Consider the following 22,606-nt stretch of genomic DNA (forward strand, 5'->3'; position numbering starts at 1 on the left):
AGCCATATGTTTCTGACTATTAAAGCGCCATCTATCACAAAGCGAAAAAAGTGGTCCAACTAAAACATTCATATTTCTTTTCGTACTACACGAATATGTAATAAAAATGGGGGTTCCTATTTATAAAAGCACAGTTGATATCCGTTTGACCTATGGCAGTGCCATATAGCGGGCCAACCACAGCGCCATCTGGTTTCCTCCTTCAAGCTAGATAAGTTTCGTTCTTTTGTAGTTTTTTCGTTTGACGCTTATTTCGTGAGATATTTGACCCGGTCACGATCAATGTTCCACCCTGAAGAAAAGCAAAATTAAGGAATTTAATAAGGGAATGATTTCTCTCCAGAATCAGTGAGGAGAGGAATGTATGGAAAACACTGGCTATAAGGAGGGACAGGATGACATAAGATGTGCTGAGACATCAAGAGATTGCTCTTGGTGCTGCATGGAGCTGAAGAGGGTGTAAACTTGTAGGCAAGGCAGTGACTATCCAACAAATAACTGCGAACGTTGGTTTAAGTGTTACACTGACTGCCTCATCCACATCGAAACGACATAATTTTATGTTTCTTCACCGCGACGCAATGAAAGAAGTGGTCAGCTCTGGCAGTATTGGCATGTTGTATTCTGCTAGTGTCTTCGGTTGAAATTATTCCTACATGAAGTTGTGTGCCTCCCAGCAGATCACTAGACGTCAGACTTAGAGCATGGGTTAGTAATGCAAACCGGAAGTAGAGCTGGCATTCGGCATGGAATATCGAAATTATGCTGCTGACTTAAATACCAGGTTTGCTTTTAGTCCCGACCCATCCAATATGTGTAAAACTACGCATATATTAAGCGCTGCAGCGTATGGTTTCGACGGCAGAGAGTGCAGTATGATTGCACTTATCCCTGTATACTGCATACACTATGATATCAAAAGTATGCGTGGCGCCCTCCATCGGTAATGTTGGAATTCAACGTGGTGTTGGTCGACGTTAAGCCTTGATGACAGCTTCCACTTGCTCAGGCATACGTTCAGTCAGATGCCGGAAGGTTTCTTGGGGAATGGCAGCCCATTCTTCACGGAGCGCTGTACTGACGACAGATATCAAAATCGGTCGGTGAGGTCTGGCACGAAGAAGGCGTTCCAAGACACCCCAAAAGATTCAGATCAGGACTCTGTGCAGGCCAGTTCAATACAGGGATGTTATTGTCATGCGTTATGAATGGGTGTTCGATCGTGTTGAAAGATACAATCGCCATCCTCGAATTGCTCTTCAACAGTGGGAAGCAAGAGGGTGCTTAGTAGGCCTGTGCTGTGATAGTGCCACGCAAAACAACAAAGGGTGAGAGCCCCCTCAATGCCTCCATGAAAAACACGACCACACCGTAACACCACCGCCTCCGAATTTTACCGCTGGCACTACACACGCTGGCAGATGACGTTCACCGGGCATTCTTCATACCCACACCCAACCATGGGATCGCCACATTGTGTACCGTGATTCATCACTTCACATAACGTTTGTACACTGTTCAATCGTCCAACTTTTACGCTCCCTACACCAAGCGAGGCGTCATTTGGCATTTACTGGCGTCATGTGCGGCTTATGAGCAGCCATCCGACCATGAAATCCACGTTTTCTCACCTCCCGTCTAACTGTCATAGTACTTGCAGTGGATCCTGATGCAGTTTGGAATTCCTATGTGATGGTCTGGTTAGATGTCTGCCTATCACACATTACTACCCTCTTCAACTGTTGGCGGTCTCTGTCAGTCGACAGACGATGTCGGACTGTACGCTTTTGTGCTGTACGTGTCCCTTCACGTTTCCACTTCACTATCACATCAGAAACAGTGGAGCTAGGGGTGTTTAGGAGTGTGGAAATCTCGCGTACAGACGTATGACACAAGTGACACCCAATCACCGGACCACGTCCATGACTTCCGCGGAGCGCCCCATTCTGCTCTCTCACGATGTCTGATGAGTAGTGAGGTCACTGATATGGAGTATCTGGCAGTAGGTGGCAGTAAAATGCACCTACTATGAAAAACGTATGTATTATTGGGTGTCCGGATACTTTTGATCACATAGTGTATATAGTAACGAGTTCCGACAGCTTTGAGGAACTGAAACGCCGGAGCCGGCCTTTCATTCTTGTAACGTAATGGATACTTCGTGTTGATACTGCAACCAGTCGCTTTATAATACTTTTAGAAAGAAGACTGGAAGTTTTTTTTAATAACCATTTATTGCGGCGTTGCAATATCAATACAATGCATCTGATATTTGAACCACTTCCATAACGGATAGGTTACGTTTTTGTATCTACATTGCCGAAAAAAAATAGTACACCTGGAAAGACGGCGTCGATTTTGATACGATGACGGTATATGCCACCTGGGAATAGTAGACGTACTGCCAACAGTTTCAACCTAGTCCGCCAAAAGACGGCGTATTGGCATAGCTGCCAGGGAGTCATCTATGTCTGCCCTTTATTATGGAATATCAAAGGTGGAAGACTTAGAGTGGTGCAGAGTGTGAAGTAAGCAGGTAATCATCTCATGGAAATGCATTCGTGCTTCCTACAGCCACCTGAGTAAGCTTGAAAGGGGTCAAATTGTGGCCGAACTGGTGGGATGGTCCTTTCGGAGAACTGCCAAACAAGTTGGACGTGCTGCGTAAGTTGTGCAACGATCAGTGATAACGAGAACATTCTCACATCTGTAGATGAGGTTCTGAACGTCCACGCATCACAGACGCTTACCAGGATCGTCGTATTGTAAGGGCAGCAGTGGTAGATCGTACAGCTACCACAGTACAGACATGTGGGCCCAGACATGTCAACTGTTGCGAACCGGCTATTAGGAGTGGCACTTGGGCATGCACCCCTCTAGCCCGTCACGCTACAGCATCGATGTTCACGGCTCGACTGCTGCCGTCAGAGTATCACTTGGAATGGCGAGCTGCGGTCTTCAGCGCTGAAAACAGATTCTGCGGCAGGAAAGTAGTGGTGATTTGCGGGCAAGGCGTAGACTTGGTGAGTGCTGCCTCGTGGAGTGCATTCGTCCAAGACACACTGGCCACACCCCAGGTCTTATGGAGTGGGCTGGGATGAGCTACACCTTTCGTCCACCTCTGGTGTTTCTGGAGAGGATGTTGAGGTCGAGGCACATGCAAGATGTTTGTTAGACCCGTTCTTTCAACGTTCTTGCAACCAAAAATGGCTCTGAGCACTATGGGACTTAACATCTATGGTCATCAGTCCCCTAGGACTTAGAACTACTTAACTAACCTAAGGACAGCACACAACACCCAGTCATCACGAGGCAGAGAAAATCCCTGACCCCGCCGTGAATCGAACCCGGGAACCCGGGCGCGGGAAGGAATAACTCTACCGCATGACCACGAGCTGCGGACAAATTTCTTTTTTTTGCAACAGGTCAGAGATGAAACTTTCTGGCAGATTAAAACTGTGTGCCGGGCCGAAACTCGAACTCGGGACCCTTGCCTTTCGCGGGCAACTGCTCTACCAACTGAGCTACCCAAGCACGACTCACGCCCCCTCCTCACTGCTGTACTTCTGCCAGTACCTCGTCTCCTACCTTCCAAACTTTACAGAAGCTCTCCTGCGAACCTTGCAGGAAGTTTCATATCAGCACACACACCGCTGCAGAGTGAAAATCTCATTCTGGAAACATCCCCCAGGCCGTGGGTAAGTCATGTCTCCGCAATATCCTTTCTTTCAGGAGTGCTAGTTCTGCAAGGTTCGCAGGAGAGCTTCTGTAAAGTTTGAAAGGTAGGAGACGAGGTACTGGCAGAAGTACAGCTGTGAGGACGGGGCGTGAGTCGTGCTTTGGTAGCTCAGTTGGTAAAGCACTTGTCCGCGAAAGGCAAAGGTCCCGAGTTCGATTCTCGGCCCGGCGCACAGTTTTAATCTGCCAGGAAGTTTCATATCAGCGCACACTCCGCTGCAGAGTGAAAATCTCATTCAGGTCAGAGATGTATTGTTCCATCAGGATAATACTCGCCCACACATTGCCTGTGAAACTCAACGAGCTTTCCAAAGACGCGCAGCAACTTCCCTGACCAACACGATCTCCAGAATTGTCTCCAACTGAGCACGTTTTGGAGGTGATGGAGCGAGAAGTGATTCGTGTGACTCGTCAACCAAAAACTCTTACACATCTAAGTGAACAGGTCGAGCAGGCGTGCCATAACGTGTCCTAGGACAGTATTCGCCATCTGTACAATACACTGGATGCCAGAGTCAGCGCCTTTATAAGCCTCCAATGGAGACTACACCACATACTAATATGGGTGTTTCAGCATTGGTCGATACCTGGTTCCTGACAACTGCTTGTGCAACTGATCTGTAAATGTAATCATTTCATCTACTCCATATGCAGTGTTGTAACAATAAATCTTGAGTGAAAGTGTATACTAAGTTTTTTCCGGTAGTGTATTTTGTGGTTTCGAAGGACTATAAATTAATTGTTTGAAAGTACTCAGTCCTGGTAAAATTATCCTCCACGTAATGCAATATTTCAAAGAACTAGTCTCAGACGACTGCTTTAGGCTTTCATCTCGCTTTCTCACCTCTCTCCCCTAAAGTCAGCGTGTCCGTGGTACAGCTCCGCCAGGCCGAAGTTGATGGCCTTAGGAGCGCCTGCCCTGGTCGGAAACAGCGTCTGGTACTCCCTGTACGGGAGGTGTGTCAACGGTGGAATTGGCAACAGTTGCTGAAGCGGCACCTGAAACAAGAAATGAAATTTCACAATGTCGGCACTCGCTGTCTGCTTTCAATCAAGTCATATTGTCAGTGGCTTTCAACACATCGTCGTTGGACATTGTTGACTGTAAACTAAACTTAGTGAATGCTTCTCGATGAGAAGTTAAATTACAAATGCAACACTCTGAGCGTCGACCAGCTATTCGCTTCCTTTATTTTGGAAATATTTTCTGTGACGTATATCTTGTTTCTTATTACATTATAATTAGATATCTGATCAAATAGTTCTTAACGCATTTGCACATTACAGTTTTTTGGTTATTTTCAGGATCAAAACTTAACGCGAAGATTTCAAGGGTTCGATATACAGTTTCGCTCAATCTTTTTCACATTCGTGTCACCATAAAATTGTGTTTGGTTTCTCTATACTGTGCATGATTTCGTGATGTTAACATTCGTGAGATATCTCACATATGTATTTCGTATTTTCGTTAGTGCATTTTTAAAAACGCGTATTTACGCTGTGTATTTACTATCCGTTGTGTTTCCAACTGCAACTGTGCGTTTTTGTCTCCTTATTTGCATTTATTGTGCTGTCCGTATGCAGTTCAGTTTTTCGTTGTTTTTTGAAGTTGTTCTTGTTTTGTGTGTGTGTGTGTGTGTGTGTGTGTGTGTGTGTGTGTGCGCGCGCGTGTGCCTGTTTTGTGGACAGGTATCCCTCCATTAAGTGTAATGTACGTAAATGAAAAGAAATGTACGTCTTTGATCTCTTTACATGTCTGAGAAACTCTTCTCATCGTAACACGGCAATGTCGGTCTAATGTAAAAAACTTCTCGATTTGTGACAGTGCAGCATAGTCTGTAACACTATAAGACTACGTTAATACTGATATATTTAATTTCATGCCTTTTCACGAAAGGGATTCTTTTTTATTTTATGGTCAGTTTCAGTGCTATGTAATCTTTATAAACTAAACATGAGAAATGAATTCGTTATAAGTGAATATTGTCTAAAACACAATTTTGTAACTTTTGTGTAGAGGAAACACTGGCAATGTTAGGCACAGTACAGGGTGATTCAAAAAGAATACCACAACTTTAAAAATGTGTATTTAATGAAAGAAACATAATATAACCTTCTGTTGTACATCATTACAAAGAGTATTTAAAAAGGTTTTTTTTCACTCAAAAACAAGTTCAGAGATGTTCAATATGGCCCTCTCCAGACACTCGAGCAATATCAACCCAATACTCGTTCCACACTCTCTGTAGCATATCAGGCGTAACAGTTTGGATAGCTGCTGTTATTTCTCGTTTCAAATCATCAATGGTGGCTGGGAGAGGTGGCCGAAACACCATATCCTTAACATACCCCCAAAAGAAAAAAATCGCAGGGGGTAAGATCAGGGCTTCTTGGAGGCCAGTGATGAAGTGCTCTGTCACGGGCTGCCTGGCGGCCGATCCATCGCCTCGGGTAGTTGACGTTCAGGTAGTTACGGACAGATAAGTGCCAATGTGGTGGCGCTCCATCCTGCTGAAATATGAATTGTTGTGCTTCTTGTTCGAGCTGAGGGAACAGCCAATTCTCTAACATCTCCAGATACTGTAGTTCAGTTACAGTAGCACCTTCGAAGAAAAAGGGACCAAAAACTTTATTGGCTGAAATGGCACAGAAAACGTTCACCTTAGGCGAGTCATGTTCATACTTTTCCCGCGGATTCTCAGTGCCCCATATACAGACATTGTGACGGTTGACATTCCCGTTAGTGTGGAAAGTTGCTTCATCACTAAACACAATCTTTGAAACGAAAGATTTATCTGTTTCCATTTGAGCAAGGATAAAATCACAGAAGTCGATTCTTTTAATCTTATCAGCTGCAGACAGTGCTTGAACCAATTTCAGACGATAAGGTTTCATAACCAACCTTTTTCGTAGGACTCTCCATACAGTTGATTGTGGAATTTGCAGCTCTCTGCTAGCTCTGCGAGTCGATTTTCCTGGGCTGCGAACAAATGCTTGCTGGATGCGTGCTACATTTTCATCACTCGTTCTCGGCCGTCCAGAACTTTTCCCTTTGCACAAACACCCATTCTCTGTAAACTGTTTATACCAACGTTTAATACACCACCTATCAGGAGGTTTAACACTATACTTCGTTCGAAATGCACGCTGAACAACTGTCGTCGATTCACTTCTGCCGTACTCAATAACACAAAAAGCTTTCTGTTGAGCGGTCGCCATCTTAGCATCAACTGACGCTGACGCCTAGTCAACAGCGCCTCAAGTGAACAAATGTACAACTAAATGAAACTTTATAGCTCCCTTAATTCGCCGACAGATAGTGCTTAGCTCTGCCTTTTGTCGTTGCAGAGTTTTAAATTCCTAAAGTTGTGGTATTCTTTTTGAATCACCTTGTATATCATATCGAATCACTGAAAACGTCTGAGTGATTAAAAGAATCTCTTTGGAGTGCTAACGATATCTGATAACAGCGATCCGTAGGAAGATGTGCAGTTGCGAATAAGTAAGGATACTAATGTCAGTGGCTCTGGCGTAGCGAAAATCTGTGCAGCAATTTCTTGCGGCTGCAAGAGACACTGCAGGCTCCAACGGCTACAGTACACTGAAGACTTGTAATGAGCTTTCAGAATAAATAAGGAAGGGTACTGCATCTAGAGACGAGACGTTATAATTGTTGTCGCCGTGCTTCTACTTCGAACCTGCAGCATCAATAAATGTTAGATCAAACACGTCAGACTCTTAGGTTTTTAAAACAGTTTTGAGTGTTTTGGAGGAGATGACCTTTCTGGGAATTTTAATTTCAATGCCATATTCGACATTCTTACCTGGAACAGGACCAATGTCCTATTCTCCTGTGTTCCTACTGTAACGTTACGAATGAAAAAATTTATTAATGTAAAATAATAACCTGGCCGTCAAGAGACCAGAAACCAGTGAAATGGCACATCATAGGAAATTTTACTTTTTATTTAACTGTACTAATTACTTTTATGTGCTGCTGATAATTTTATGTGTTGACTTGGCTGTTGTATTCCAATGTTGCTTTGAAGTCAATGATGTTTAAGTGAAGTAAGATTAAGAGTGAATATTAAGTAGTTGGAAAAGTTTGTCCATCAAATACTGCAGCAGATCATTATTGTAGAGTGTACTACTGTGTTCCCTTCCGCTTTTTTTTTCTTAATCATCAGTATTCTGACTCGTTCGATGAGGCTCGCCACGAATTCCCCTCTTGTGCCAACCTCTTAATCTCAGAGTTGCACTTGCTGGCACCCTGTGTCCTTAGCTATTTGTTAGGTGTACTGCAATCTCTGTCTTCACCTACAGTTTTTATCCTCTACAGGTCGCTCCTGAAAAATGGAAGTTATTTCCTGATTTCGTACCATCCTGCCTCTTGTTTTTGTCAGTTTTTATTCCATACGTTACTCTCTTCGTCGATTTCCAGTCCACGTAAGGAATTCTTAAGTTGTGAGTATGAACTTTGACGTAAATAAATATTTTGTGCCTTCTTGAATATTAAATTTTATTCATGGCAAGTATTGACCGAAATTATCATTTCATGTGTTACTAATCGTTACGTGAAATTAAGTCTGATTAAGACCAGTAGTAATAAACTGTTCGCTTTAGGACTGCCGACTGGATTAATTAATTCCATGATCGGAATTACATTAATAGAAATTTTAATTAACGATGGATTCGGCTGTTGTTGTGGTCTTCAGTCCAGAGACTGGTTTGATGCAAATCTCCATGCTATTCTATCCTGTGCAAAGCCTCTTCATCTCCTAGTGACTACTACAACCTACATCCTTCTGAATCTGCTTAGTGTATTCATCTCTTGGTCATGCATTCCACTAATACTAACATGTCGTCAGAACGTGTCCTACCAACCGATCCTTTCTTCTAGTCAAGTTGTGCCACAAATTCCACTTCTCCCCAACTCTGTTCAGTACTTTCTCATTAGTTACGTCATCTACCCATCTAATCTACAGTATTCTTCTGTAGCAGCACGTTTCGAAAGCTTCTGTTCTCTTCTTGCAAAAGTATTTATCGTCTGTGTGTCACTACCATACATAGCTATACTCCATACAAATAATTTCAGAAAGGACTTCCTGACACTCAAATCTATACTCGATGTTAAGAAGTTTCTCTCCTTCGGAAACGCTTTCCTCGCCGTAGCCAGTCTATATTTTATATCCTTGCTACTTCGATCATCATCAGTTATTTTGCTTCCCAGACAGCAAAACTCATCTACTATGTTAAGTGCTTCATTTCCTAATCTAATTCCCACAGTCTCACCTGATTTAATTCGACTATATTCCATTACCCTCGTTTTACTTTTGTTGATTTTCGTCTTATATCCTCCTTTCAAGACACTGTCCATTCGCTTCAACTGCTCTCCCAAGTCCTTTGATTGACAGAATTACAATGTCGTCAACAAACCTCAACGTTTTTATTTATTCTTCATGGATTTTGATTCCTACTCCAAATTTTTCTTTTATTTCCTTTACTGCTTGCTCAGTATACAGGCTGAATAACATCGGGGATAGGCTACAACCCTGTCTCACTACCTTCTCAATCACTTCGTGCCCCTCGACTCTCATAACTGCCATTTGGTTTCTGTACGAATTTTAAATAGCCTTTCGCTCCCTGTATTTTAACCGTGCCACCTCCCGAATTTGAAAGAGAGTGTTCTAGTCAACATTGTCAAAAGCTTTTTCTAAGTCTACAAATGTTAGAAGCGTAGATTTGTCTTTTCTTTACATACCTTCTAAGATAAGTCGTAGGGTCATTATTGCTCCGTGTGTACCAACGTTTCGACGGAATTCAAACTGATCTTCCCCGAGGTTGGCTTCTAACAGTTTTTCAATTCGACTGCGAAGAATTCGCGTTAGTATTTTGCAGCCGTGACTTACTAGACTGATAGTTCGTTAATTTTCACAACTGTCAACACCTGCTTTCTTTGGAATTGGAATTATTATATTCTTCTTGAAATCTGAGGGTATTTTAACTGTCTCATACATTTTGCACACCAGATGGAAAAGTTTTGTCATGGCTGGCTCTCCCAAGGCTATCATCAGTTCTGACGGAATATCATCGACTAAGTAATATAATAATTATGTGAATTTGCTCTCAGTATTTATTAGGAAAAAGTTTTCACTTGCCATATCGTTTGGTCGATTTCCTTCATGGTCGATGCCTTTCCCACAAATTAACCACATGTAATCATGTTAATTATAGTATATACTGAAGGAACTGCGAAGGTTACGGGTTATTCTAGGCAACTGTGACATCTTTCTCTTCCCTAAAATGTAATCAAGTTAGTTCCAGGGGAGTGTGGATTTAGCTCCATGAAAGTGATTGAAGGGCTGAAGGATAATCTCTACGGATATTAAGTATTTTTTATTCCGGTCATCCGCAACTGTTGAAGGACATGATGTCAAGAAGCAGTCGGTGGACAGCTAGTAAAATTTTTGTTTTAATGACACGCAACCAGTTTGGTAGTCTAGAACTACATCAGGAGGTGCATCCTATATGTTAAACAGTATTATTCACTATCGCAAATTTGTGAATTAGTAAACTGAATAAATGTAATATATGAAATATACTCAAAATGCTAAACGGCCATAAGCGTACCCATCGCTCCTAGTAAACATATATTGTTCAGTGACATTATGTACATTTCGTTATCAAACTAAATGTTAGAAATATGTGAGCCATGAATTTCGTTATCATTGGTTAGGGGTGGATCATGTAGTTGGAGAACCGGGGTTTACCAACATCTGAAAAAGCCGTGGTCACAATACAAAAATCTAAAAGAAGAAAAAAATTATACTGGGAGAATGCCTCTTTTAGATGTAGGTAAATCTTAAAAGAAAGGTCTATAGCTGCATGATCCACCTACCAGCAATTTTAACGAAATTAATAGATCACGTCTTCGTCACCCTTCTTTCGCGAATGTAATGTAAATGTTGAATCAATCAGAATAACATATATATTTAGACAAAGAGTTACTCAAAAAGCTATTTGTTCCAACAACCTACTACACTACTGGCCATTAAAATTGCTACACCACGAAGATGACAGTGCTACAGACGCGAAATTTAATCGACAGGAAGAAGATGCTGTGATATGCAAATGAGTAGCTCTCCAGAGCATTCACACAAGGTTGACGCCGGTGGTGACACCTACAACGTACTGACATGACGAAAGTTTCCAACCGATTTCTCATACACAAACAGCAGTTGACCGGCGTTGCCTGGTGAAACGTTGTTTTGATGCCTCTTCCAAGAAGGAGAAAAGCTTACCATCACGTTTCCGGCTTTGATAAAGGTAGGACTGTAGCCTACTGCGATTGCGGTTTATCGTATCGCGACATTGCTGCTCGCGTTGGTCGAGATCCAATGACCGTTAGCAGAATATGGAATCGGTGGGTTCAGGAGGGTAATACGGAATACAGTGCCGGATCCCAACGGCCTCGTATTACTAGCAGTCGAAATGACAGGCATCTTCTACGCATGGCTATAACGGATCGGGCAGACACGTCTCGATCCCTGAGTCAACAGATAGAGACGTTTGCAAGACAACAACCATTTGCACGAATAGTTCGACGACGTTTGCAACAGCATGGACTATCAGCTCGAAGACCATGGCTGCGGTTACCCTTGACGCTGCATCAGAGACAGGAGCGCCTGCGATTGTGTACTCAACGACGAACCTGGGTGCACGAATGGCAAAACGTCATTTTTTCGGATGAATCCAGGTTCTGTTTACAGCATCATGATGGTCGCATCCGTGTTTGGCGACATAGCGGTGAACGCACATTGGAAGCGCGTATTCGTCATCGCCATAGTGGCGTATCACCCGGCCTGATGGTATGGGGTGCTATTGGTTACTCGTGTCGGTCACCTCTTGTTCGCATTGACGGCACTTTGCACAGTGGACGTTTCATTTCAGATGTGTTACGACCCGTGTCTCTACCCTTCATTCGATCCCTGCGAAACCCTACATTTCAGCAGGATAATGCACGACCGCATGTTGCAGGTCCTGTGCGGGCATTTCTGGATACAGAAGATGTTCGACTGATGCCCTGGCCAGCATATTCTCCAGATCTCTTACCAATTGAACACGTCTGGTCAATGGTGGTCGGGCAACTGACTCGTCACAATACGCCAGTCATTACCCTTGATGAACTGTGGTATCGTGTTGAAGCTGCATGGGCAACTGTACCTGTACACGCCATCCAGGCTCTGTTTGACTAAATTCCCAGGCATATCAAAGCCGTTATTACGGCCAGAGGTGGTTGTTCTGGGTACTGAGTTCTCAGGATCTATGCACACAAATTGCGGGAAAATGTAATCACATGTCAGTTCCAGTATAATATATTTGCCCGTTTATCCTCTGCATATCTTCTTGGTGTAGCAATTTTAATGGCCAGTAGTGTATATGTTTATTAGGAGCGATGGATACATCTGTAACCTTTTAACACTGTGAGTATATTTTTTAGACTACCTTTATTCATTTTAATAATCAACAAATTTGCGACATTGTGTGTTAGTCTTTACCATGAAGGTAGGCCGCTAAACAGTTGGTGTATCATTAAAGCTAGAGTTTCACCAACTGTCAGAGGAATTCTTCTTAACATCACACTATACACTTGGTGTACGCCCAACAGCCAATGTATATCAAATAGCTCTACAGATGATGGCTAAATTAATGTTAAGTATCTTACTTGTTAAGTAGGAGGATATTCCCTGTCATTAATGACTTGTTCATATCGCCTGACTTTTCTGTACGGACTTTGGGTTTGGGAAGGGTTTATTCGGGCAATACTAACCTGTAATGGATGCGGCAAAGGGTAAGGCACAGGGAGTGCGGTCGGCTGCGGCAGCGGCAGCGGCCTCTGCACCTCGACGTACTTGGTCTGCTCGATGGTGATGCGCGGTCGGTCGTCGTCGGTCGAGTGCTTGTCCGCGCTCTCCTTCTCGCCTTCCAGCAGCTGCCGGATGGAGCTGGAGCCGGCCTCGTGCTGGCGGACCCGGGCCTCCACCAGCCCCGAGGTCAGCTGCTGCTTCACCGCGGGCAGCGCCGCACCGGCGCCGGCGTCGACCACCAGCCCCTGCCGGTACTGAGCCTGCACCTGTTTCTGCAAGTCGGCCAAGAAGTTGAGAGAGGTCTGCTGCTGCTGTTGCTGCTGCGCCTTGAGCAGGTTCGCGTCCACGTAGCTCTGCTGGCTGTACAACACGGGCAGCCTGCCCACCGGTTGGACCCTCCCTCCGTACACCAGGTACAGTCCGCCCGGCCCGATGGGGTTCACGAGCGCCGGCTGGAGTGGCGTCACCCTCAGGCTCGGCTGGAGGACTTTCCCATTCTGGTAGGCGTCGATCGGCTGCAGTTCTTCTGCATTGCTCTGTATAACGTACTTGACAGGAGGGAAATTCTCTACTGTGGCACCACCGGCTTGCGTGTTGTAGGAAGACTGTACTACAGTCTCAGCGACCAACTCCGGCCTCGGTATCCGGTTGACCCCTGGTTGGTACTGCCCCTGAGCGACTGATCCCGCGCTGTAAGACAACGACTGCTGACTCTGGATGGCCTGTTTCTCGGCCTGTATCTGCGCTCGCAACTGCGCCTCTTTCAACGACTGTTCCTTCAACTTGGCGTCAGTTTCGGCCAGAGCTTGCTTAATCAGCTGTACCTGATGTTGAGCTCTCAGCTTCTCTTGCCGAAGGAGTTCCTCCTCTTCTCTCGTCTTAACAACCGCCTGCTCCTGTAACTTGCCAATATCGTACTGCAGTCCATTGACCGCTTCCAAGAGGAGCTGTTGCTGATCCTGTTGTACCTGCACTCCGTTGTCAACTTGGTTAACGTTTATTTGGACGTTAGATTCCTCCTCGCTGGACTGTTCACTGTAAATTACTGGAGCAGGCGTGGAAGAAATGGTAGGCAGAGATGTCTGAAGGCGAAATCCTTGATTTTGGTCATAATTGTACTCTGCTGGTATTGAATTCTGAGATATTACCACATTCGAGGATTCCTCTTCAACTTTCTCCGTCACCTGTGGGGGAGCTGGCGTTGTTGAGTAGTAAGGTCTTCTAAGTTTAGCTCCAAATCTTGACTGGGAAGACGATAAGCGTCCCTGTACTGCATATTTACTGAGCTTCTGGCTCGACGATCCCAGGGCAGAAGGAACTGGCAGCACTTCGGGCCTCGGTGTGATGGTCACGACGTCCAAAGAACTTGCAGTTGGGCTGGCGGTGTACAATCCTGAAGTGGTGCTGGACTCGACAATTATGGGCCGTTGGGTACTGACATGAGTTTCTTGCTCTGAATAACCAGAGTACGAGCCAGAAGACGCTGAACCTGCTGCGGAAGAGCTGAAATCGGGCACCACTATTGGGGTAGATGGTGTGCTCGAATATGAAACACCTAATGGAGACGGTGTGACTGTAGCGATATTCTGCTGACTCTCTTGGAAGTCAGCCACGACAATGGGTCTCAAGGACGTTCTGACGCTTGCGGGTGTTACAGCGTTGTATTCGACCACTTGGTTGCTGCCCTCATTATAAGAAACTGAGGCTTGAGCAGTCGGCAGGGTGCTTCCCACGTTTGGCAACCGGACCGCTTTCCTTGAGCCATATAACAACGCCGCATTTGCGTCAGCAACGTAAGACGAAATCTGAGCGCCACCTCTATTATCGTAAGGTGAAATTAAAGCCTGAGGCGTAGGAAGACTGTTCACAGAATTATATTCAACTCCACCAGCTGTAGCCTGGTAATTGTTCACTGCTTGATAGCCTACACTTTGTGCTCCAGTTACTTCCTGCGCTTGCGCGGCTACAACTTGAGCGAACTGCGGAGCCTGTGAAGGGACAATGAGTGTCGATACTGTGTCAACACCTGATCCCTGTTGCTCTTGCTGAGCAGATAAAATTGGTACTCCAGTGGTGGTAACTAGTGAATTTTCTGTTTGCGCATATGGACCAGGTGTGGTCTGTATCAACGGAGGTGACGGTGTTGTAGTCAGTACTGTCGTTCCTCCTGTGGCAGCAGACTGGTAGCCGGATGCACCAGTGGATTTCACACTGACGCCCTGCAGGGCAGCATCTTGGTAAGAATATGAGTCCAGTCCTGCATTCGATATCCCAGTGTAGGCTTGCTGCTGCGAACCTCCGGCACCAGAGGCTACAGACTGGTACAACGTCGGCTGCGTTCTGATTCGCTGTATTCCTGGTACGTAAGTGGGTCGTCTTCCTGTGATGCTTTCTGAGACAACCGCCTGCGACGCTTGGTCTGCTGTGGAAACAAGTACTTGCTGGGCAGCTGGTGCGACTAAGTACTGCTGCTGCTGGAGGCCTGCTACTTGAACGGATTCAGCTCCAGACGAGCCTTCCTGGGCCAGCGCGTTGATCTGGGCCGCTACAGGTACAGTGATGGCGGCGCCCTGTCTCTGGAAGGCCGAGGAGACTCCAGCCCCAGCCTGTTGGTAGGCAGCCCCCTGCTGCTGGTAGACGGCGTTCTGCTGCTGGTAGGCCGACGCTGCGGACCCTCCGGCAGTGACAGCCACCACCTGCTCTTGCTGCTGGTTGGCGGGCAACACCACAGCTGCTACTGGCGTCGCCTGCGTCACAGGAGCGGGAGTAACTACGGTCACTGCTGGAGAAACTGGGACGACTGGTTGCACCACAGTAGCTCCTACTGTCGCCTGCGGCTGGACAGCTACTTTGGAACTCGGAAGTTTCAGTTTCTTCCCTACTTGCTGTGGACAGAAGAGAGGATCATTATCGTTAGTGGACGTTGCCACAATTTACCATGTCGTCTAAAGCAGAAAAATTATGAGTGAATTAATTCAACTGACTAAATGTACACATGGTGATTCTGTAACGCTGTTACAAATTTTCAGGAACGATGGAGAATAGTATATGTATCAATTTGGGTTCAGGGACCATGGTCCGAAAACATCCGAGTCAAAAGTTACCAGCGAAAATCGTTCTGATACCTCTGACAGTGAAATACAAGTTCCAGTACTGTTGGCGCTAATATAGTGGGGTAGGCAACTTTAAGAGGCCGTAGTATGGAAAAAAGCAAGACAATAATGTCAAGCAAACATGGGCTCTGTAAATCATACCTATGCATGAACAGTCGTTCATCTTCGTTCTCTTCTACTCCATCTCTTTGGTTTCCGTAAATTTGGAGGCAGTAGTATTAAACAAAAAAGGAAAAATATGTCCAACAAATATGCTCTAAAATGTATATCTTAAGAGCTATGCGCACTTGTTCAGCAGTAGAGATGTGTTTCACAGTGCCGAAGATAAACAAACGCTCATTATTCTTAAGGAATGGATTTTGGAGCTCATATTTGTATTTTATTGTATGTTAACTGGGGCCTAGAAACGACAGAGAGGCTCCGTTGCCGGCCGCGGTGGTCTAGCGGTTCTAGGCGCTCAGTCCGGAACCGCGTGGCTGCTACGGTCGCAGGTTCGATTCCTGCCTCGGGCATGGATGTGTGTGATGTCCTTAGGTTAGTTAGGTTTAAGTAGTTCTAGGTTCTAGGGGACTGATGACCACAGATGTTAAGTCCCATAGTGCTCAGAGCCATTTTTAGAGCCAGAGGCTCCGTTCCCGCCGCAGCTGCAGTGGTCCACAACCCCACGACAACTACCGCAGTCCACTTCACCCCTCCGCAGCCCCACACCAAACCACACTTTCAGGGTTATTGTGCGGTTCGGCCACTGGTGCCCCCCCCCCCCCCCCAGGGAACATCTCACAACAGACGAGTGTAGCCCCTATGTTTGAGTGGTAGAGTAATGATGGTGTAAGCGTATGTGGAGAACTTGTTTGCGCAGCAATCGCCGACATAGTGTAGCTGAGGCAGAATAAGGGCAACCAGGCCGAATTCGCCGAAGCAGATGGAAAACCGCCTAAAAACCACCCACAGACTGGCTGGCTCAGCGGACTCGACACAAATCCACCGGGCGGATTCGTGCCAGGAACCAGGCGCTCGTTCCCGCCCGGAAAGCCATGCGTTAGACCGCACAGGTAACCAGGCAGACAGCTCATATTTACTAGATATTTTTTCTTGCTTTGCTCCAATAATACCATGTCTGAAAGTTGCTTACCCTACTGTCTTAGCAACAACAGTACCCTTACACATATTCCACTGTCAGAGATACCAGAACGACTTCTGCTTATAACTTCAGCCTCGATCATTCCTAGACGAGGATCCCTTACTTCAAATTGATACATTTACTTTTCTCCAGCGTCCCTGAAAGTTAGTGACATCATCACGGACACACTATGTAAGAATATGCACATGTAGAACGTATGACACAGAGAAAGAGACCATGAATTTCTTTCATGTGTAAATTCAAATTACATTGTATGAAAAAATGTCTTTCGCAAACAAAAAAATTATTTTCGAGAGATAATAAGTTATGTATGACTGTAGCTGTATAGTAAGATAAGCAAATCGCTCCAGCCAATAAAGTGATATGTTATGCTAAGAAACATCAAGCAGACTTACGAATATTTCATTATTTCTGTGTTAAATCCCCCCCTAAAACATGTTTTTCTTGCAGTGTCAGTTTCCAGAGAAACTGAAATACTTGATAGTAAAATAGTTTTACACAGAGGGAAAAGGAGATAATGTAGACAATTACAGGTCAGTAAACTACCCAGAAGTGTTTTGAATATTTATAAGAATTCAGGGTGTAAGAGAGTGCTGTGAGGTAACGGCCGAGTTGTGGCGCCCTGAAAGTGTTCTAAGTTCGGAGTTGGCGTGGCCGTGCGGCGGGCAGCGGCCGGGTGGTGGCGAGCATCGGCCACAGGAAGAGGGGCAGCCCCAGCGCGTGGACCAGGCCGACCGCGTGCCGGGGAATACCATGCTGACACGGTGTCGAGGACTGTGTCTTCAGTCGATGAAGGAGATGTGTATGCCGGAAGTGCCAAAGATGGCGGACTTTGCGAAACTATAATGGCAGACATTTCGCAGTTCGTGTAGAAATTAATAATAGCCACAGGAAGCATGATACCTTAAAAAGAAACACGTACATTACCATTATTTGCACGGCGATTCTGATGGTGTAATCAGATTTTCAATATATTTATTAGTTTACAGTTTAGTATCTGACTGTAATCTATAAAAGGAACACCCAGCAACGAATATTTTTATTAGTTTAAAGTTTAGTATCTGACTGTAATCTATAAAAGTAACATCCAGAAACGAATTTCCAAAATCTAAACGGTTGATCCGATTTTGTAGATCGACATGTCTTTAGGAAGCTATTATTGTAAACCTAAATTGGTATGAATTACAGGCATATAACTTGAACAGTACATGAGTTATTGGAAGTCAAAGTGGCCGATTACTATTGATCGTATCATGCCATAAGTACTCCACAGTTATACGAAAAATCGGTAGTAGCGTGCTTATACATATATTTATTGGTCTATGTCTTTGTTTATATCCGATATATACAATTCATGAAGAAATTTGTCCAATATTTACTGGGCATTAGGCTACTGGCCTTTGTTCTATCTCTTTGATATATGTTTATTTAATTTGTTTATGTATTTAATAATGCGTGTTAGAGCGTGTTTATGGTCCAGCCATAGGAATATTTATTTAATTTCAAGTTATTTAAATGTAAATCCAGTATTTCGTATGTGTTTCAATATGTTTTTGAGTGTGCTTTGGCTTGGAGACAGGACGGGAGCGCTCTAGCCAGTCACAGCGATCGTTCCAAAAAGGACACGTGGACAGACTGTATGGGAGTGCGGCGCGAGGGACAGTACGGGGGACGACAGGGGAGAGTCCTGGACAGTACGGCGCGACGGACGCACGGTCGCGGGAAAGACGTGGAGAGTGGAGCAGTTTGCGCGTGGTCACGGGTGATGAAAATATTTCGTAGTGCCTACTCGTGCACTTGTGAGACTTCTGTGGCTTCTGCAGTGAAAACGTAGTATGCGTTTAGAAGTGAATATCTCGTGAGCTATGCTGTTGCCCATAACTAATTACGTGAAGTTGGAATCTATTGTTTCCCTCTTATTCAAGTTATATTTTACTTCATTGCTGGACCATCAACACCAATAAGTCTTTTAAAGTAATAAAGGGCATTCTTAAAGGTACTTCTGCTATCGTACCCATCATTTAAAATCGTTAAAAATAGTACCTACAGGTTTTATTTAATTGCAATCTTTTATTTATAAATTTATGTGTCACATTCAAAATTCGCAATTGCCGACTGATAGGAACCTTTGACCATTCGGTTCATGTTTATATTCATATTGTATAATGCCGACGCAGCAGTATTTGGCTGGTAATGCGGCAACTACGTATGCCAGCCCCTAGACAACGAAAACAGCCAAAACTTTCAGTATTTAAACTCTGTGTCAGAGGGTACGTAGTTGAGGGCCATTCATCACATCGTTTTATTTGCAAGCCCGCAGTGCTAAGACATTTCAGTACACATAATTATTGCCAGGCATGCAGTTTGGTTCCATGAAAGAAGTATCGATAGAACACGCAATCTTGTTCTTTCTTGCATGAGGGACTTGCAGGTCTAAATGATAAGCTGAGGACGGTAGGTAGTGGTATTACTTCAATAAGTGCTTTTAATGGCATGAGTTATACAATATTTTTGAGTAAGTTGACTCATTATGGAGTTATGGGAAAATATGAATTAGGCCAAAGACTGATTTCATTCCAGGATCTATGGAACAGGATGCCTAGAAGTGTTAAAAAACATGGAACACATTTTGAACATGATGGTGCGCTGCAAACTGATGGTACGGGCGTGATTGCCTCAGAGTTCTTTACATATCCATAATATGCAACTGCATCGGGTAGTGGTTTTTGATACGTTGTCGCGGACAATGTAGAACTTTTTCTTGACACAAGCAAGTGATTTTTAAAGATTAAAAATGCAAAGTTTTAGTAGAACTCTATACTTTTTCTGCGGCGTTGGGAAAAGGCTTAGGAGACGACTTCAAGTAGCTAACGTATTTGGAATTGGGTCAAATAGTAACGAGGTAACAGTGCCGCGAATGACGCTGTTAACGACGTGGAATTTGGTATATACAATTTAGCAAAGAGGGTAGTAGATGACATTGTCTTATGGTTTACAGAAAACAGTCAGACGCGCAAAAAAGCGGTGCATTCATTTTCTGTCAAAGAACTCTGCAAACAGCGGAATATTTCTGCTACAATGACATCAAATAGGCAAGGAAGTTTAATCATTAAATTGGTACCGAGTGAGGTGGCGCAGTGGTTAGCACACTGATCTCGTGGTTAAATCCTCGTCCGGCCATCCTGATTTAGGTATTCCGTATTTCCCTAAACCGCTTCATGCAGATGCCGGGATGGTTCCTTTGAAAGGGCACGACCAATTTCCTTCCCCATTCTTCCCTAATCCGATGGGACTGTTGACCTCGCTGTTTGGTCCCTTCTCCCAAATCAGCCAGCCACTAAATCGTCAGTGCTGAAGACAGATGAACATTGTCTAAGGGGCATCGAATTCAGTATTTTGTGAAAATGTAAATTGTGGTGTCACCGCCAGACATCACACTTGCTAGGTGGTAGCCTTTAAATCGGCCGCGGTCCGTTAGTATACGTCGGACCCGCGTGTCGCCACTATCAGTGATTGCAGACCGAGCGCCGCCACACGGCAGGTCTAGAGAGACTTCCTAGTACTCGCCCCAGTTGTACAGCCGACTTTGCTAGCGATGGTTCACTGACAAAATACGCTCTCATTTGCCGAGACGACAGTTAGCATAGCCTTCAGCTACGTCAATTGCTACGATCTAGCAAGGCGCCATTACCAGTTACTATTGATACTAATGGTTCTAATGACTCTGAGCACTATGGGACTTAACATCTATGGTCATTAGTCCCCTAGAACTTAGAACCACTTAAATGTAACTAACCTAAGGACATCACACAACACCCAGTCATCACTAGGCAGAGAAAGTCCCTGACCCCGCCGGGAATCGAACCCGGGAACCCGGGCGCGGGAAGCGAGAACGCTACCGCACGACCGCGAGCTGCGGACTACTATTGATACTGTGAATCATGTAACGTCAAGAGCGACGTTCACCATTAATGGATTAAAGTTAAGTATTCCACCAGCTACGTCCGTTTTTTCTAAATTCTAATTTCCTTGTCCTGTTCCAGACCTCACGCCAGCCTGCGTGAGCTAAAACGCGTGCCTTTTGGCTTCCTCTAGTAACACGGTGTTGGCTCTCCTGCCAACCACAACATAAATACTGCTTTATGTACGGCAAAATTACACTCCAACGTCTCTGACAATGAAAAGCGAAAGCTTGATTATATCGCATGGCGTCTTACACTACCTAATGAGAACTATCCAGACAGCCTTATGTAATGAGAAATTTCCGACTAGATGTCACGCGATGCGGACCTGCCAGTATAAAAGGAGATGGGGAGTATTGTACTGTCAGTAGAGAAGCAGTCACAGCATAGTGGGTCGGTCAGAATAGTTCAGTGTCCTCGAACGTGGACTAGTCATTGGATGTCATTTGAGTAGCAGATCCATTCAAGCTATTGGTAACTGTTGGTGATGTGACTGTAGAGTATAAATGTGAGGAAACAACCAAAACTTAATAATGAGGAGGAATACCCCGAATAGTGACGGACAGAAACCATCGACTATTGCGGGGGTGGGTGCTAGAAAAAGCATGAAACCAGCGGAAGGAATCATTAGTGAGTTCCGAGTGCCACCAGCAGTTCAGCTAGCAACATGGTTGTGCGTAGAAAGTTAAAACGAAAGGGTGCAGTGGTCGAGCAGCACGTGATGAGCCACACGTATCTGTAGTCGACGGTAAGCGACACTTGAGGTTGTGCGACAGTGTATGACCGGAAACGATCAGTTAGTGGTACCAGCAGTACCCTCCGCCACGCACCGTTAGGTGGCTTTCGGAGTAATATGTAGACGTAGATAATGTGTCAGTAGCTTATTCTACTAACTACATGAATACAAAAAAATGAACGTGGCTCTGCAAGAGACGATATAAAATATCAAAACCTGGTAGATTAATTTTGTGACGAAAATCATAACGTACAGATTTGAATGGTAAATTCACAAATAAGTTAAACGTTACACCTCATTTTTTTCATTTTTAGCAACCTATTTAAAAACTGCAGAGTGTCACGAAGCATCTTCAGCCAGTAATTTCTGAATCGAAAATGCTAGTTTATAAGGAGCCTGTTGCCTATGGTAATAAATGAAACAGACCCTACATCTAGGAAAAATAAAATGAAATAACAATACATAAACAAAAATCAGATAAGAAAACTGCAAATACATGCACTTATGAAAAGAAATATAAGGACTATTGATATTAAAGTATGCTTTCAATGTGAAGAATTGGCCCTAGAACTAAACCCTGAGGAACGTCAGTCTGGCTCAGTGATGTGGGGCTGCAAGGTATCTTCTGCCGAGTAAGGGGTCAAATTAGTGAAAATCAAGGAATACTGCCGTTACGGAGTGTGAGTTTCTGTCCACGTAGTGAGCCTATAGTCCACATAATGAGTTTACAGGCGAGGTGCTGGACGGATGTACCCACCTTGCCGTGCAGCGCGGCGACGGCCTCCTCGCCGAGCGCGATGCGGGCGCTGCTGGCGGAGGTCTGTGAGGAGCGCGAGTAGGAGACGAGCGGGTGGAAGCCCCAGTCGTCGGCGGTGTAGCTGACGGTCTGCGTGCTGCCGTCGGGCAGCGCGACGAAGTAGCGGCCGGCCGCGTGCTCGCCGTCGCGCGCCTCCTCGTGGCCCTGGCGCGCGCCCTGCTCGTCGCGCACCTCGTAGCCGAACTCGTAGCGCGGCGGGTGCTGGAACAGCACGACACACCACACGTGCACT

At 44.9% G+C, this 22,606-nt stretch overlaps 1 protein-coding gene across 1 annotated transcript in view; it reads right to left on the reverse strand.

Moving 5' to 3' along the window:
• Positions 1-22,606, reverse strand: part of LOC124798756 — a 144,100-nt gene that overhangs the window by 92,921 nt on the left and 28,573 nt on the right. Inside the window, exons 2-4 of the mRNA XM_047262284.1 lie at positions 22,315-22,575; positions 12,569-15,490; positions 4,583-4,737 (exon numbers count right to left, since the gene is read on the reverse strand). Coding sequence (XP_047118240.1) covers positions 4,583-4,737; positions 12,569-15,490; positions 22,315-22,575 — 3,338 coding nt within the window. The remainder of the gene's footprint in view (positions 1-4,582; positions 4,738-12,568; positions 15,491-22,314; positions 22,576-22,606) is intronic.

Source organism: Schistocerca piceifrons, chromosome 5, assembly GCF_021461385.2.
Source record: "Schistocerca piceifrons isolate TAMUIC-IGC-003096 chromosome 5, iqSchPice1.1, whole genome shotgun sequence".
Lineage (NCBI taxonomy): Eukaryota > Metazoa > Arthropoda > Insecta > Orthoptera > Acrididae > Schistocerca > Schistocerca piceifrons.